This window comes from Lampetra planeri, chromosome 62 (assembly GCF_965212315.1).
Source record: "Lampetra planeri chromosome 62, kcLamPlan1.2.h2, whole genome shotgun sequence".
In the NCBI taxonomy this organism is placed as follows: domain Eukaryota; kingdom Metazoa; phylum Chordata; class Hyperoartia; order Petromyzontiformes; family Petromyzontidae; genus Lampetra; species Lampetra planeri.
In genome coordinates, this window is record NC_136168.1 from 2465637 (window position 1) to 2484207 (window position 18571).

The following is an 18571-nucleotide window of genomic DNA, read 5'->3' on the forward strand; positions in this document are numbered from 1 at the left end:
AGAATCATCGTCAGGTTTCTCTTGAGCAAATGGCAATTAAATACAAGCAAACTCTCTCTCTGGACCCGGTGTCGACGTTCATTCCTCTCATCAGCTTGCTTTGAACCAATGCTGGGTGGACTGTTAAGATATTTATAGGGAAAAATATTGATTGGTTTCCACTTTCGGGGTATCATCAGCAGCACGCTCGCTCGAATCAATACTGCGGATAGACTGCAGATGTTTGGAAATTATTGATTGGTTTCTACTTTCGGGGTGATTTTTTCTGCAATATTTTGCTGTCTTTTCTTGGATTTTCTGTTTGCACTTAGTCACATATTCACTTTAAGATGTTTTTTGTTCCTGTTTTTGTTTTTTGTTTGTTGCGGTTGCACCCGATTCAAGAGCCGAATGGCTCACAGGGCTATACCTAATCAATGAACTTGAAACTTGATCAGTAGCACGCTCGCTTGAACAAATACTGCAAATAGACTGCAGATGTTTATCTGGAAATGATTGATTGGTTTCGACTTTCGGGGTGTCATCAGCAGCACTGCTCGCTTGAACAAATACTGCGGATAGACTGCAGATGTTTGGAAAGGATCGATTGGTTTCGACTTTCGGGGTCTTATCAGTAGCACGCTCGCTTGAACCAATACTGCGGATAGACTGCAGATGTTTGTCTGGAAATGATCGATTGGTTTCGACTTTCGGGGTGTCATCAGCAGCACGCTCGCTTGAATCAATACTGCGGATAGACTGCAGATGTTTGTCTGCAAAGGATTGATCGGTTTCGACTTTTAGAGTCTCATCAGCACGCTCGCTTGAACAAATACTCCGGATAGACTGCAGATGTTTATCTGTAAAGGATTAATTGGTTTGCATAATCATTAGAATAATTGTGCAGAATATATCATGAATTGTTCACTATTTTCTCCACGTAGACGATATTTATATGGGTGATGGGAAATATGCTTTTGATAATCGATACACGACATAGATTTTGGATATCCGATTAACCGAGTACAATTCGTCGACCTGATGAATCGGTTCGCTTCCACGACTTGACCAAATGGCGTTATACTCTTCGGATATTTTGGTAAAATCACGTAGGTGAAAAAAAATAAGAATAAAAAAAATAACTAAATTAGTTAAATTAACTAAATTAGTTATTTTTATGTTTTTATCTATTTTTTATTTTCTATTTTTATTCTTATTTTTTATTTTATTTTTTCACCTACGTGACTTTACCGAAAGAACCAAAGAGTATATGGATCCTTGCAGTCACGAAAACTTCCAATCTAAAATGTCGTTCTATTTTTGTTGTTACAAAAAAGTAGTTTTAATTAAAAAAGAAACGCGTTTTTAAAAGAAAACTTTCAAACGGACTGCCGCGGCCACCGTAGCGCGGCCTAGCATTGCATTTTAAACCGCGCTCGCTGCGTTTCGCCACGCTGTTGAAGATTTTTATACCAACACGAGATCCTTCCTAGAGTTTATTATCATTATTCTTAAAGTTTTACAGAGCAAACACCCCCGCCACACTCTGTTTTTCAACTCTGACTGCGTAAAGATTCGAAGGCTGTTTTAAGTTTTCACCGCGTGTGTCTTGAGGCGAGCGTTCGCAAGCCTTCAACGCGGGTACGCAAAGTGCGATTATTCCACTACACTTAATTTATAATTGACTTAAATACTTGCAATGTTGTACAGTATATAGATATACATTTTTAGTTGTGCACGCGTGCTGTTGTTGCTTCGCTGGATAACGGTTGAGACTTTCATCCATCCAGCAGTGGATGGACCATGGCTGATGATGATGATTGACGCTTTATTTAATCGAGTACGTAAATTATAGTTTTTATATTTTAAAAAAGCGGTTTTCAAATCGTAATATTGCAAAGCGTCGACCAATGTTATTCTCTCCACAATTACACATTTACATGTGTTTAGGTATCCGATTTAAATAGAGTAAAAGCTGATAACAGTGATGACTACAATCGCATTACATATTAAATTAACTCAGATAGAAGCTAAATATAATTGCTTTAAATGTGTTTAAAGTGCCTTTGTTTGAGCGGTTTGCTATATATGTACGTTGAACTTCTTTCGCACAGTACCTAGCCAACCGTACTAATCGGAGGTGCAGGGGGAAGGACAACAAACTATGGGTCTCTGTGTGAGTCTGTGGGTCTCTGTGTGAGTCTATGGGTCTCTGTGTGAGTCTGTGGGTCTCTGTGTGAGTCTATGGGTCTCTGTGTGAGTCTATGGGTCTCTGTGAGTCTATGGGTCTCCGTGTGAGTCTATGGGTCGCTGTCTGAGTCTATGGGTCGCTGTCTGAGTCTATGGGTCTCCGTATGAGTCTATGGGTCTCTGTGTGAGTCTATGGGTCTCCGTATGAGTCTATGGGTCTCTGTGAGTCTATGGGTCTCCGTATGAGTCTATGGGTCTCCGTTTGAGTCTATGGGTTGCTGTCTGAGTCTATGGGTCTTACAGAGCTTCATAGCTCATCGGTTTTCTCCAGTATGAATACATATTCTGATTCTGTGTTACACATGCATCGTTTAAACCGGCCCACACTCTGTCTTCCCCCCCCCCCCACCGTGGCAGCCCCTGTCTCGCGATGAACCCCAACAAGAAACGCCAGCGGCACAGAAGCCACCAGGATTACGGGAAGATTCGCCGAACTGACCTCTTGATGACCAGCCCCAAGAAAGGGCTTAGCCCTGGCGGGCAAGGCGGTGGCGGCGGGGGTCGTGGTGGAGGTGGCGGTGGTGGCGGCGGCGGTGGTCGTGGTGGAGGTGGCGGTGGTGCCGGTTGTGGTGGTCGTGGCGGTGGTGGCGGCGGCGGTGGCAGCGGCGGTGGTCGTGGTGGAGGCAGCGGCGGCGTTCACCAGGGCGGAGGTTGGACACCGAAGCCGGGCGCCGGCGGCTCGGCACAGGCCGCGGCCGGTATCGCCAACTCGGGCCTCGAGGTTCAGCGCCGGGGCCTGCCCATCTACGCGGTGCGCGCCGAGCTCACCCGCCGGCTACAGGAGCTGCACACTGCCATAGTCATCGGTAACGGACATCTGTGGGGGAAAAAAAGAGCTTTGCGGTTTATCGGATTCCTCCAGTATAAATCAATAGTTTTGAAGCTTTCGTGACTGCAAGGATTCATATTCTTAGGTTTTTTCTGGTAAAGTCACGTAGGTAAAAAATTCTAATTAATAAAAGTAAAATAAAATAAAAATCACGACCTTTCGGAGGCAACACAAGCTTCCGTCTTCAGGTGGAACCGTCACAGCACGATAGCTGTATCAAGTGATACAGCTATCACAACACTTGATACAGCTATCGTGCTGTGACGGTTCCACCTGAAGACGGAAGCTTATGTTGCCTCCGAAACGTCGTGATTTTTATTTTATTTTACTTTTATCAATTTCAATTTTTTACCTACGTGACTTTACCGAAAAAAACCTAAGAATATAAATCAATACTCTGGTTGATTCTGCTAATTGTCGTTTTGCACCGCGAGACGGCTGTCAACGTTGTGGGTAACTTCTAGATCAGGGGTCGTCAGCTTGCAACATTTTTCGATTTAAAGCTTCTTTCGCGACTGCAGGGATTCATCTTCTTGGTTCTTTCGGTAAAGTCACGTAGAAGAGAAATAATACAATAATTAAAATAAAACATAATGAAATACAAATCTCACTATATTTGTTTTATTTTTATCATTTTATTATTTCCCTGCTACGTGACTTTACCGAAAGAACCAAGAAGATGAACTTGCACAATAACAAGAAGAGCCGTTTTTGTTCGAATTGGGTGAGAAAAAAACTCAATATTCCAAGAGACGCAATGCAAAGTGGTGACTGCGTGACTGTTCACCTACATAACGGTCACGAAGCAGCCCTTACAGAGCCGCATGCAGCGACGGAGCTGCAGGTTACCAACCCCTGTTCCGGATAGAAAACTAATTTCTTTAGAATTGCTTTCTGTGTTTAGTCTGTTGTCCTTCCCCCTGCACCTCCGATGGGCACGGTTGGCTACATACGGTGCGATATAAGTTTTACAGACATACATAGACTCACACGGAGACACATAGACTCGCACAGAGACCCATAGACTCAGACAGCGACCCATAGACTCACACAGAGACCCATAGACTCACACGGAGACACACAGACTCACACAGAGACCCATAGACTCACACGGAGACACATAGACTCACACAGAGACCCATAGACTCACACGGAGACACATAGATTTGCACAGAGACCCACAGACTCACATGGAGGCCCATAGACTCACACAGAGACCCATAGACTCGCACAGAGACCCATAGACTCGTAAGGAAACATTTGAAGGTAAATTAGAACAGTGAGGAGGGGAACGTGGGCTTCCGGAACGGACGACACGCGAGAGACGGCCGGCGATCGTCAACGGTGGAAATCGCCGCTTACGCGTTGCGAGTATGACGCTCGAATGATGAACGTCACACTCCCCCCGTGATGGTGCGCAGGCGAGACGGGCTGCGGGAAGAGCACCCAGGTGCCGCGCTTTCTCCTGGACGCCGGCGTGGGCAGCGAGAAAGCGCACGTCGTGGTGACTCAGCCTCGTCGCGTCGCGGCCATCGCGCTGGCGGAACGTGTCTCGCGAGAGGCGGGTAGTCCCCTCGGCACGCTGGTGAGAAGACACGCTTCTTATGATTACACTGGTCAACACACTTTTTCTGGCATAAGGTATTCCAACGGTTTTAAGGTGATTTTTGGGGTGCCGATTGCAAATCTGGCATCACAGCAGGTTTTTGAGATATCGAATATTGCATTTTCAAGAAAAACTGCGGAAGAAAAATATTAAATAAATGTGGATATCTACATAAAATTATGTTATAAACACACTATCGTAAAAATACAGCACCGTATTTTAACACTAAAGCAATCACTGACTCGCAACAACTTGCAATCATAAGTGACAGAGTTAATTTCGGGTAAAATCATTGAAAATGGGGTATGCTGATAGCATAAAAATGAGATGTGATACAGCAAATCTGAGATCAGATTTGGAATCAGCACCCTGAAATTAGTCTAAAACAGCTGCAAAAGTCCAGGCCAGAAAATAATGTTTTTTTGTTGTTGACCAGTGTTATTCTTTTTTCGATTTAAAGCTTTCGTGACTGCAGGGATTCATATTCTTGGTTCTTTCGGTAAAGTCATCACGTAGAAGGGAAATAATAAAATAATATAAAACAATTAAAATTCTCACGACGTTTCAACTGCAACACAAGCAATCGTCATCAGGTGTGAAATTATAACAGCCAGGCCACTCCTGAAAGAGAGCCACACAGCTCGGTGTGACGACCCTTACCTGGTGAAATAATAAACACTTAATAGGTGAAGTCATGTAGAAGGGAAGTAATAAAATAATAAAAATTAAACATAATAAAATTATTCTCACGACGTTTCGGCCACAACGCAAGCAGCCGTCCTCAGGTGAAAACTCTGTCGTCTCGACGGACCTGGTTTTCACCTGAGGACGGCTGCTTGCGTTGTGGCCGAAACGTCGTGAGAATAATTTTATTATTTTTATTATTTTATTACTTCCCTTCTACGTGACTTTACCGAAAGAACCAAGAAGATGAATCCCTGCAGTCACGAAAGCTTTAAATCGAAACTTAATAGGTGGTTACGCGGCGGGAACGCGGTGAGTTTTACGATGCCGACTGACGGTACGACGAATATTTCTGCACTCGCTCCCTCTCTCAAGCTTTTGCACCTTGCCACCCACCGTGCCACTCATGGACATGCTAATTTCTCTAACCCCTCCCTCTCTCTCCGCCCCCGCCCCCTATTTAAGGCCTCGACACAGAGGCGTGGTTTCTCTGTGTGCCTATGTTTGTTCTCTCTCTATGTATCTCTGTGATATCTATCTGCTTATGTGTCTATCTATATGTCTCTGGTTCTGTGTTTTATCTCTCTCTCTCAAATGTACCATTCTCAGGAAGAACGTAATCAACCAGGTAGGGTGTTTGACTGTTATGTTATCCGACTCTCTGTTGTATTACATTACATTTCTAAGTATACTAGATTTGTGTTTCTATTTCATTTATACCTGATGATGACGATTGCTTGTGTTGCAATCGAAACTTCGTATGCTCGTATTTAATTCATTATGTTATCTCTATACGTGACTTTACCGAAAAAAACCAAAGAGTGAGTTCTACGATGCCGACTGACTTTACGACGAATATTTCCGCACTCGCTCGGTCGCCCGCCACCCGCAGGTTGGCTACACGGTCCGCTTCGAGGACGTGCGCTCAGCGCGCACGCGCGTGCGCTTCGTGACGGACGGCATGCTGCTCCGCGAGGCGCTGGGCGACCCGCTGCTCTTGGCAGCGAGCGCCGTCGTGCTGGACGAGGCGCACGAGCGCTCGCTGCACACCGACACGCTGTTCGGCGTCGTCAAGAGCGCTCAGCGCCGGCGGTGGGAACAGAAGCTCCGTCCGCTCAAGGTGGGGCTGGGGGGCTTGTGGCTGCGATTAGATTGCGGTGACGAGATGTTAACTACGTCGCCTGGTATGCAGCAGGAAACGAGAGGATTTCTCCACTAATCTGGCTGTCGCCTGATGAAGCTCGTTGTAATTACTGGCGAAACGTCGTACACTCGCATTGTGAATGTCGTGGGTTTGCTCTCCAACACACCGGTGTGCTGTACTAGTAACGAATTCATCTTCTTGGTTCTTTCGGTAAAGTCACGCAGCAGGAAACAGGAGGATTTCTCCACAAATCCAAGATGTCTCAGAGGAGCTCTGCACAGCTCCCTTTTAACGGCGGAGGCCCCTCCGGCAGCGGTGGCATGAGCTGCCAATTGTAGAGCTGCCTCCCCTACCTATAGACGCACAAGTTCAACATAAGCGACGCGCGTGTTTCCATTGGAGCAGACGAAGAGGGGTAAACGTGGGAGTTGGAACCTGTTGGAACCTGAATGTGTCTCCCCTAATTTGTTGCTCGTGCCCGGCAGGTGATCGTGATGTCCGCCACGATGGACGTGGACAGATTCGTGAGCTATTTTAACGGAGCTCCTGTGCTATACGTCGAAGGGCGACAGCATCCCATCCAGGTATGCGCCTCGCTCTCTCGCTCTCTCGCTCCCTCGCTCTCTCTCGCTCCGATTTGCACTGGACGTACCATACAGGACCCACCCACATTGTGACCTCTGCTTAAAATCCAATCTCGCGTCACTTTGCCCGTTGCAGCGAGCAACGCTTTGGAACAACTTTGTTTGCCGCCCTTGACATGGTAAATCTTGATAATTGTTTTTTTTACCCTTTTATCTGGCAACAAAACTGACACCTTTTTTTTACAAGGAGTCATGTTTGCATTGACCACAATACCTGCAGTCGGAATGCAAACAAAAAAAACATAACTCTGATAATGTAAAAAAAGGTGTCAGTTTTGTTGCCAGATAAAAGGGTAAAAAATCAATTATCATATTTTGCTACTGGCAAATGAGGTTCCAATGATGGTAAATCTTCCTTCAAAAAAGATCGCGTAGCAGACGATTAGTGCTGTAACACAGTCACACGTGCAAATGCTCTTTGTGACTTTGATCGTTACCTGTGTTATCGATGGTTCAATGTTAATGTGCCATTTTATTGAGGGATTACTACTGTGCTGTGTTACCTTGGTGTGTAGTCTGGGATTGTTTTGTTGATTTTCTTGCTGCCTTGCCCATTAAATTAGACATCGGACGTGTTTAATTTGTAACGTTATTTGTACTTTTCCGTTTAAAGCTTTCGTGACTGCAGGGATTCGTATTCTTGAATCTCCTTTGGCGCTCTGCTCCTTCCACCCAGCTTAAAAATTCGCTGCCAAGCTTAGTGGTGTTCATTAGGACGCTGTCTTTCCACCTGAGGACGGCTGCTTGCGTTGTGGCCGAAACGTCATGAGAATTTTATTATGTTTTATTTTTATTACTTTATTATTTCCCTTCTACGTGACTTTACTGAAAGATCCAAGAATATAAAATAAGTTGATATTTAGTGCTGGTTGCTGTTGCAACTAGCTGGCCTTGAGCTCCCCACTGGACATCTGTGAAATAGAGCTTCATAGCTCATCGGATTCCTCCTGCAGTCTAAAAAAATGAACCCGTAAAAACAAAGTTTTTCACTATAAATCCTTTATATGCGTGGCGGCTAGAGTCCTCTCGTCCTCTGGCTTGAGATGGCTGCCACCTATGGGTCAGATGATTGCCTGCCACCATTAAGCAATTGGTAATTAAATATTTAAAAAAAATTCCTAAAAAGTGTAAAGTTATGGAAATGCTTTTTCACGAAAATGAATTGTCACGCACAACGAGTCTGTGTGCAAAATGTCAGCTCGATTGGATCACGGGAAGTGGGTTAAAAAACGACCGAAAGATTTGCACGGTCGTAAGCGCGCAAGCAAGCAAGTGAACTTAATATAAAGGATTTAAAAAAGATTCTGATCCTACTCCCAGTTGCATGAGCACCGGCGGTCAGTCACCTCCACATCACTCTGCTTTTGCTACTACTGCTACCACTGTGGCTACTGACTCCGTGAACCTCACTCGTTGTTGATTCGCACTCGCTCGGTGGTGAGCTCACTAAGCTACGAACCCGGCGACCCGAGTTCGATTCCCGCTCGGGGGGCCAATGTCGGTGGCGAATATCTGAACAGGTCCCGGGCCTCCCCTAGGTCGACTCGGCCTAAAATGAGTAGCTGATGCGGTGTGCAAACATGAGCACTGGGGAGATGAAGCCGGCCAGGCCTCGTGCGCTGTGCCTTCACGGGTGAGCTCATTAACATAATTTTCCCCTCCACCCTGTGTGGGCTACATGGAGGAGGGGGGATGTTTATCTGTGTGTCGTGTGTGTGTGTGTGCGTGCATGCCGTATGGGGAGCGGTAGTGTAGCGGTTAGCGCGCTGCGCTATGAACCTGGCGACCCGGGTTCGATTCCCGCTCACGGCCAACACCAGTGACGATTATCTGAACCGGTTCTGGGCCTCCCCTAGGTCGACTCAGCCTCAAATGAGTACGTGGTGCGGTGTGTAAACATCGCCACTGGGGAGACAAAGGCGGTCGGGCGTGGTGCTGGCCACCCACCCCCTCGTGTGCCGTGCCGGCCTTCATAGGTGCTCGCTAACAGCACTTGCCCCTACAGTCTGTTAAGGCTACACGGGGGATCTTTGTCTTTGCCGTGCAGATCTTCTACACGCGCGAGCCTCACCCCGATTTCCTTCACGCCACTCTCGTCTCGATCTTCCAGACGCATCAAGTGAGTGCCACGCGATTTGTGCAGAGGCCGTTATTTACATCGGTGAGCGACGCACGAATGCAGGCCTTGGAAATGAAGGGACTCGGTCGGATTGGTACCGCACGTGCCCTGGACTGAAGAAGAAACGGGTGAATGGGTTCTGGAGAAAGCTGGTGCAGAAAGAAAACTGTTGCAGGTGATAACATCAAGAAAGCTTAGCCTACTGTGGTAAGGTCATGAGAAAAAATTGAACTTTTTTTGGAAAAGCCGATTTACACAAGGCACAATACCTGGCATTTGCCGTGCAAGTTCTATTTAACACTGGACAATATTAATGTCATTTTGTTACATTTGTAATGTGAGGATATATCCGGCTCAATGACGTATCACAACTCGTCATGATGATTGGCTCTGCCGGTCCTGGTTTACAGCCAATGAGGGGAAGCCTAGGGGGCGTGGCCCTGACGTAATGGAAAGGTGACAGCTGTAAGTAGAGGATTGGTTCTGCTGGCTTTGGCCACAGCCAATGGGGAGATGAGTCAGGGGCGTGGTCCCGGGAGCTGACGAGGGAGCCTGGAATATTCCATGGAGGCTAACCAGGATTGGTGGAAACGTACCACGTGACCCGGGTATTAAATAGGGGTGGAGACGAACGACACGGGGTCAGAACGGGAACGAACAGAGGAAGGGGGCCACGCGGGAGCGGGGCTCCGGGTTGCCACGTGGTCCAGGCTGCCACGTGGTCCAGGCTGCCACGTGGTCCAGGCTGCCACGTGGTCCAGGCTGCCACGTGGTCCAGGCTGCCACGTGGTCCAGGCTGCCACGTGGTCCAGGCTGCCACGTGGTCCAGGCTGCCACGTGGCAGTGTGTCTCTGTCTCTATCTGTCCCTCTCACGCTGCTTGTCCGCAGCGTGAGGGGAAGCTGTAATACAATTTGAATGAAAGACGGATTCCAGAAGTCGCCTCAACGACCTTTATTACACATTCGAAACGCTTACCCGCGCGATGCGTATAAAGAGAAATTTTTTAAATTTAACATTGGACAATATTAATGTCATTGACGGTCCCACCTGATGACGGACACTTGTGTTGCCTCCGAAACGTCGTGATTTATTAATTTATTTTATTCCCATTATTTTATTAACTTAAAATTTTATTTAAATTTTTTACCTACGTGACTTTACCGACAAAACCTAAGAGTATGAATCCTTGCAGTCACGAAAGCTTCCAATCTAGAATTAATGTAATTTTTGTTACATTCGAAACGCTTATCCGTGCGATGCCCCCCGACGTTCCGTCTCCGTCGCCGACAGGAGCAGGAGGCCGACCACCACATCCTGGCCTTCCTCACGGGCCAGGAGGAGATCGAGGCGATGGCCCGCGCCTGCAGGGACCTGTCACGACAGCTACCGCCCAGCATCCCGCGCATGTGCGTCGTGCCGCTGTACGCCGCGCTGCCGCACGCGCAGCAGCAGCGGGTCTTCGCCCGCGCCCCGCCAGTACGTGCGATTAGAGTCTCTACCCCGCGCGAATCTCCCCATGTGAATTTTTCCTTAATCGGTGGACAGGTGGGGGAGGTAGGGAGCCTGGGGGGGGTTCGTTCCGTGTTTTCATTCCTTTGGTATCGCACCGTCTCTGGTTTCATCTCTTCTCTTCTTCTTGGTTCTTTCGGTAAAGTCACGTAGAAGGGAAATAATAAAATAATAGAAATTAAACACAATTAAATCATTCTCACGACGTTTCGGCCACAACGCAAGCAGCCGTCCTCGGGTGAAGAACAGGTCTGTTGGAAAGACAGCGTCTGAATGACGGTTGTGGCCTAAACGATTTGGCGCTACCGCACCGGGCTGGCACGGACTGGCACGGGCTGGTACGGGCTGGCACGGGCTGGCACGGGCTCACAGCAGCACGCTTGCCGACCTCCACCGATTTACGTCGTGAACAATAATATCATTTAAAGAATTGCAGTTGTTGAGCCAAGCTCCTTGGACGTTTTAAGGAAACGTTAGATAATAATTTTGTTACGCCTCGAAACGGTATTCTCTCTCTCTCTTGAAGAGAGAGCACAAATGCTCGAAGAACCACAGACTAGCTATCAGGAAAGACAGCCAGGCGGTGATCCTGCGCCAAATTCCCCCTCCAAGCTCTGCGGTCCTCTATACATTAAGGTGTTATGATACAATTAACGAGTCTGTAAACGTGGGAAGAAACTTGAAGTCCACGCGTGCGAGGGGGAAGCACTCTATCCCGAACAGATGGAAACAGACGAGGTCCACGTTTTTGCCGCAGCGCCGCCATCTGGCGACCCAGAACGTGGCAACTTCCACCTCCTCCTCGACATCCACTCTTTTCCCGTCCCACCAACCCTCGCAGACACCTCCACGGCGCTTTGCTACAGGCCACGTTTCGCATAGCCGCCCCCGCCGCCGCCCGGCTATAAACGATCGTCATTGACCCCAACGCTCGGGGTCGTTGACAGCGGCCTTGCCGTGAACCGTGCGCGTGTGTTGCCATCACAAGGGAACGAGGAAAGTGATTTTGGCGACTAACATTGCGGAGACGTCCATCACCATCCCGGGCGTTCGAACGGTCATCGACTGCGGACTCGTTAAAGCCAAGATGTTCAGCCCCGGTCAGTGAATTTTTTTTCTTTCTGGGAGGGTTTTGGCGTGGCGGTTGACGGTGCTGCACTACCGATCCTCCGGTTTATTTTTTTTTCTCCCCCTCCACGTTTAGAATCGACGTTGCGCGTTTAAGGGTACAGTAGAACCTCTGCTCACGAACGCTTCTGACTACGACCAAATCGGGTTCCGACCAAAAAAGTCACAACATTTTTGAATTTGGTCACGAACACAAACTCGGGTGCCAATCAAACACGGCCGATTTCCCCTTCCGCGCCATTTTTTTGTAAGCGCCACATTTCCTGTTCTTGTTGGTTCTTTCGGTAAAGTCACGTAGAATGGAAATAATAAAATAATACAAATAAACCAATAAAACAATTCTCACGACGTTTCGGCCACAACGCAAGCAGCCGTCCTCGGGTGAAGAACAGGTCTGTCGAGAAGACAGTCTGAATTAAATTTCCTGTTGTTTGTTTACAAAGAACAGCGACCCACCTGTGACCGCTTGCTCAGTCCGTCTCGCTTAGTTATCGGTCTCGGTCAGACGTGCGCTCATTCGCTGTGAACTCTGTGCAGTATTTTGTGTATTTTTGCATTAATTTAGCAATTAGCCATGGCCTCTAATCAAGTGAAGAGTGGTAATGTTGGTGAGAAGAAGGTTTTAAAGAAAATTGAAATCGAAGTGAAGAAGGAAATTATTGAAAAAGTATGAGCGTGGTGTGCGTGTTACCGATCTTGCTGCAGTGTTATTCAATGTTTTTACATTTAGTTTACTATTACACTGTGAATTACACTAGTACAGCACACCGGTTGCGTGTTGGCGAGTAAACCCACTACAACATTTACAATTATAGTGTATAGTGTAGTGTATAGTGTAGTGTATAGTGTAGAATACTAGTTCAGCACACCGGTTGTGTGTTGGAGAGTAAACCCACTACGACATTTACAATTATAGTGTAGTGTATAGTGTAGTGTATAGTGTAGTGTATCATGTATATTAGTACAGCACACCAGTTGCGTGTTGGCGAGTAAACCCACTACAATATTTACAATTATAGTGTAGTGTATAGTGTAGTGTATCGTGTAGTGTATAGTGTAGTGTATAATGTAGTGTATAGTGTAGTATACTAGTACAGCACACCGGTTGCATGTTGGAGAATAAACCCACTACAACATTTACAATTATAGTGTAGTGTATAGTGTAGTGTATAGTGTAGTATACTAGTTCAGCACACCGGTTGCATGTTGGCGAGTAAACCCACTACAACATTGACAATTCGAGTCCCGTCACGTTTTTCGCCGGTAACTACAACAACAACGACCAGCAGCATCGTCAGGCGACAGAGTTGTGGAGGAATCTTCCTCCTCCTGTTTGGGGTCTTGATCGCGCGATCCGATCTGCTGCCGCGTTCCAGGCACGGGGATGGAGGTGCTCGCTCTGCAGAAGGCGAGCCAGGCGCAGGCCTGGCAGCGGGCCGGGAGGTCCGGGAGAGAAGGCCCGGGATGCTGCCTCAGGCTTTACACGGAGACGCACTTCCAGAGCCTGGCAGAGAACACCACGCCCGAGCTGCAGAGGTGTGTGCACGTGTGGTGTGTGCGTGCGGTGTGTGCGTGCGGTGTGTGCGTGCGGTGTGTGCGTGCGGTGTGTGCGTGCGGTGTGTGCGTGCGGTGTGTGCGTGCGGTGTGTGCGTGTGGTGTGTGCGTGCGGTGTGTGCGTGCGGTGTGTGCGTGCGGTGTGTGCGTGCGGTGTGTGTGTGCGGTGTGTGCGTGCGGTGTGTGCGTGCGGTGTGTGCGTGCGGTGTGTATGTGTGGTGTTTGCGTACGGTGTGTACGTGCGGTGTGCGGTGTGTACGTGCGGTGTGTGGTGTGTACGTGCGGTGTGTACGTGCGGTGTTTGCGTGTGGTGTGTACGTGCGGTGTGTGGTGTGTACGTGCGGTGTGCGGTGTGTACGTGCGGTGTGTGCGTGCGGTGTGTACGTGCGGTGTGTGGTGTGTACGTGCGGTGTGCGGTGTGTACGTGCGGTGTGTGCGTGCGGTGTGTGGTGTGTACGTGCGGTGTGTGCGTGCGGTGTGTGGTGTGTACGTGCGGTGTGCGGTGTGTATGTGCGGTGTGTACGTGCGGTGTGTACGTGCGGTGTGTGGTGTGTACGTGCGGTGTGTACGTGCGGTGTGTGGTGTGTACGTGCGGTGTGCGGTGTGTATGTGCGGTGTGTACGTGCGGTGTGTACGTGCGGTGTGCGGTGTGTACGTGCGGTGTGTACGTGCGGTGTGTGCGTGCGGTGTGTGGTGTGTACGTGCGGTGTGTACGTGCGGTGTGTGGTGTGTACGTGCGGTGTGCGGTGTGTATGTGCGGTGTGTACGTGCGGTGTGTGGTGTGTACGTGCGGTGTGTGCGTGCGGTGTGTGGTGTGTACGTGCGGTGTGTACGTGCGGTGTGTGCGTGCGGTGTGTGGTGTGTACGTGCGGTGTGTACGTGCGGTGTGTGGTGTGTACGTGCGGTGTGCGGTGTGTATGTGCGGTGTGTGCGTGCGGTGTGCACGTGCGGTGTGCGTGTGCGGTGTGCGTGTGTGGTGTGTACGTGCGACGTGCGGTGTGTACGTGCGCCGGCGTAGCAGTCAACGCGCTGCGCTACGAACTCGGCGGCCCGAGTTCGATTCCCGCTCACGGCCAACACCAGTGACGATTATCAGAACCGGTCCTGCCTGCACCTCTACATCAGCATGTAAACATCGCCACCAGGCGTGGTGCTGGCCACCCACCCCCCTCGTGTGCCGTGCCGGCCTTCACAGGTGCTACTCGCTGTCAGCACTTGCCCCAGCAGTCTGTTACAGGCTACACGGGGGATCTTTGTCTTTGTGTAGGTGCAACCTGACCAGTGTGTTGCTGCACCTTTTGGCGTTGGGAATTTCGGACGTCGCCTCCTTTGACTTCATGGACAAGCCAAGTCCAGGTAAATTGTGGCCCACACTTGCGTTGTCTCCTTGTGTCTCCACTACCATAACCCCTCATACAGTGAGGGAAAAAAGTATTTGATCCCCTGCTGGTTTTGTACGTTTGCCCACTGACAAAGAAATGATCAGTCTATAATTTTCATGGTAGGTTTATTTAAACAGTGAGAGACAGAATAACGACAAAATCCAGAAAAACGCATGTCAAAAATGTTATAAATTGATTTTCATTTTAATGAGGGAAATAAGTATTTGACCCCTCTGCAAAACATGACTTAGTAAAAACGTACAAAATCAGCAGGGGATAAAATACTTTTTTTCCCTCACTGTACCCAATTGTTTATTTTTTTATTATTTCCATGCAGTATTAATATAGCGGTCCCATTTTTGTTATAAAGATTGCGTTCTCTTTGGTTCTTTCGGTAAAGTCACGTAGGTATAAAATAAATTAAATCACGACGTTTCGATTGCAACACAAGCCACCACCATCAGGTGGGAAAACCACAGCAAGAAAACATTTTTTCGCTGAAGTGGGAGATTGGTTCCACGAAATCGGGCGTTAAGCGATTTGGTCGTTAAGCGAGTATAGGAAATCCACGTTAAAAGGCTAAATTCGTTGCGGTAGCATGATATTTAAACAACGGATATTAATACTTTAAAAAGATACTAACAACATTATGAACACGCACTATTAAACTAAACACGGTTAATCAATGCATTCATTCATAGTTACTGTACCTACAACAGCCCGTCGTTAACAGGGGAATGGTCGGTAAGCGAACACATTGGGGTCTATGGAGGCACCACACTATGATACACTACACTACTATACACTACTATACACTACTATACACTACTATACACTACTATACACTACTATACACTACTATACACTACACCACTATACACTACTATACACTACACCACTATACACTATACACTACTCTACTATACACTACTATACACTACACCACTATACACTACACTATACACTACACTACTATACACTACACGACTATACACTACACTATACACTACACTGCTATACACTACACTACTATACACTACACTGCTATACACTACACTATACACTACACTACTATACACTACACTATACACTACACTGCTATACACTACTATACACTACACTATACACTACACTATACACTACACTACTATACACTACTATACACTACACTGCTATACACTACACTATACACTACACTACTATACACTACACTATACACTACACAACTATACACTACTATACACTACACTACTATACACTACACTATACACTACACGACTATACACTACACGACTATACACTACACTATACACTACACTATACACTACACGACTATACACTACACGACTATACACTACACTATACACTATACTATACACTACACCACTATACACTACACTACTATACACTACACTATACACTACACGACTATACACTACACTATACACTACACTATACACTACACGACTATACACCACGTCATCAGTTGTTCTTCCGATTCCGTTTCCGACGACGTACGTGTGCGTGCCCACGTCATCAGTCTCTACCACAGTCTGCCTCGGCAGGCAGGCCAACGCTTGCCCACCTGATGACGGGCGCTTGTGTTGCGCCCGAAACGTCGTGTTCTATTTTATTATATACCCCACGTGACTTTACCGAAAGAACCAAACAGTACCCAAACCACATGTCTCGGAACGGCGAAGGGTTTAGCGCCACGTCCCCCCCGCACGCCTTGTCCTGCAGAGGCGGTGCAGAGTGGCCTGTCACAGCTGCAGCTGCTGGGAGCTGTGGAGAGGTCGGAGGGACAGGCCACGCTGACACGACTCGGCCGCCAGATGGCCTCTTTCCCTCTCGACGCTCCTCTGGCCAAGGTACCGTGTTGCAATCGAAACGTCGTGAGAATTGTATTATGTTTTATTTTTATTATTTTATTATTTCCCTTCTACGTGACTTTACCGAAAGAACCAAGAATAAAAAGTGTTTAGTTGAGTAACCCCACCCCCCTCCACCCCCCCCTCTCCTCCGCCCCCTCTCCTCCCCCCCTCTCTCCCCCCCTCCCCCTCTCCCCTCTCCTCCCCCCCTCTCCCCCCCCTCTCCTCCCCCCCCTCTCCTCTTCCCCCTCTCCTCCCCCCCCCCTCTCCTCCCCCCCCCTCTCCCTCCCCCCCCTCCCCCCTCTCCTCCCCCCACTCTCCCCCCCCCCTCTCCTCCGCCCCCCTCTCCTCCCCCCCCCTCCCCCCCACCCCTCCCCCCCCCCTCTCCTCCCCCCCCCTCTCCCCCCCCCTCTCCTCCCCCCCCCTCTCCTCCCCCCCTCTCCTCCTCCCCCCCCTCTCCTCCGCCCCCCCTCTCCTCCGCCCCCCCTCTCCTCCCCCCCCTCTCCTCCCCCCCCCCTCTTCCCCCCCCCCTCTCCTCCCCCCCCTCTCCTCCCCCCCCCTCTCCTCCGCCCGCCCCCTCTCCTCCGCCCCCCCCTCTCCTCCGCCCCCCCCTCTCCTCCTCCCCCCCCTCTCCTCCCCCCCCTCTCCTCCCCCCCCCTCTCCTCCCCCCCTCTCCTCCCCCCCTCTCCTCCCCCCCTCTCCTCCCCCCCTCTCCTCCTCCCCCCCCTCTCCTCCTCCCCCCCTCTCCTCCGCCCCCCCCTCTCCTCCGCCCCCCCTCTCCTCCCCCCCCTCTCTCCTCCCCCCCCTCTCCTCCCCCCCCTCTCCTCCCCCCCTCTCCTCCGCTCCCCCCCTCTCCTCCTCCCCCCCTCTCCTCCTCCCCCCCCTCTCCTCCGCCCCCCCCTCTCCTCCCCCCCCTCTCCTCCCCCCCTCTCCTCCCCCCCCCTCTCCTCCCCCCCCTCTCCTCCCCCCCCCCTCTCCTCCCCCCCCCTCTTCCCCCCCCCTCTCCTCCGCCCCCCCCTCTCCTCCCCCCCCTCTCCTCCGCCCCCCCCTCTCCTCCCCCCCCTCTCCTCCCCCCCCTCTCCTCCCCCCCCCTCTTCCCCCCCCCTCTCCTCCCCCCCCTCTCCTCCCCCCCCTCTCCTCCGCCCCCCCCTCTCCTCCCCCCCCTCTCCTCCGCCCCCCCCTCTCCTCCCCCCCCCCCCTCTCCTCCCCCCCCTCTCCTCCCCCCCCCTCTCCTCCCCCCCCCTCTCCTCCCCCCCTCTCCTCCGCTCCCCCCCTCTCCTCCGCTCCCCCCCTCTCCTCCCCCCCTCTCCTCCCCCCCCTCTCCTCCGCCCCCCCCTCTCCTCCCCCCCTCTCCTCCCCCCCTCTCCTCCCCCCCTCTCCTCCCCCCTCTCCTCCCCCCTCTTTCCTCCCCCCCCCTCTCCTCCCCCCCCCTCTCCTCCCCCCCCCTCTCCTCCCCCCCCCTCTCCTCCCCCCCCTCTCCTCCGCTCCCCCCCTCTCCTCCCCCCCCTCTCCTCCCCCCCCTCTCCTCCCCCCCCCTCTCCTCCGCCCCCCCCTCTCCTCCCCCCCTCTCCTCCCCCCCCCTCTCCTCCCCCCCCTCTCCTCCCCCCCCTCTCCTCCCCCCCTCTCCTCCGCCCCCCCTCTCCTCCCCCCCCCCTCTCCTCCCCCCCCCTCTCCTCCCCCCCCCTCTCCTCCCCCCCCTCTCCTCCGCTCCCCCCCTCTCCTCCGCTCCCCCCCTCTCCTCCCCCCCCTCTCCTCCCCCCCCCTCTCCTCCGCCCCCCCCTCTCCTCCCCCCCTCTCCTCCCCCCCCTCTCCTCCCCCCCTCTCCTCCCCCCCTCTCCTCCCCCCCCTCTCCTCCCCCCTCTCCTCCCCC

The 18571-nt window shown here is 50.7% G+C and overlaps 1 protein-coding gene across 1 annotated transcript in view; it reads left to right on the forward strand.

Moving 5' to 3' along the window:
* The first annotated feature begins 1382 nt into the window (after positions 1-1382).
* Positions 1383-18571, forward strand: part of LOC144736634 (ATP-dependent RNA helicase DHX33-like) — an 18548-nt gene continuing 1359 nt past the window's right edge. The window contains 11 exon segments of the mRNA XM_078619198.1: positions 1383-1620; positions 2587-3035; positions 4480-4643; positions 6241-6468; positions 6978-7076; positions 9184-9255; positions 10548-10733; positions 11755-11866; positions 13271-13430; positions 14716-14804; positions 16574-16807. Of these exon segments, the coding sequence (XP_078475324.1) occupies positions 2600-3035; positions 4480-4643; positions 6241-6468; positions 6978-7076; positions 9184-9255; positions 10548-10733; positions 11755-11866; positions 13271-13430; positions 14716-14804; positions 16574-16807 (1780 nt within the window). The 5' untranslated portion in view covers positions 1383-1620; positions 2587-2599.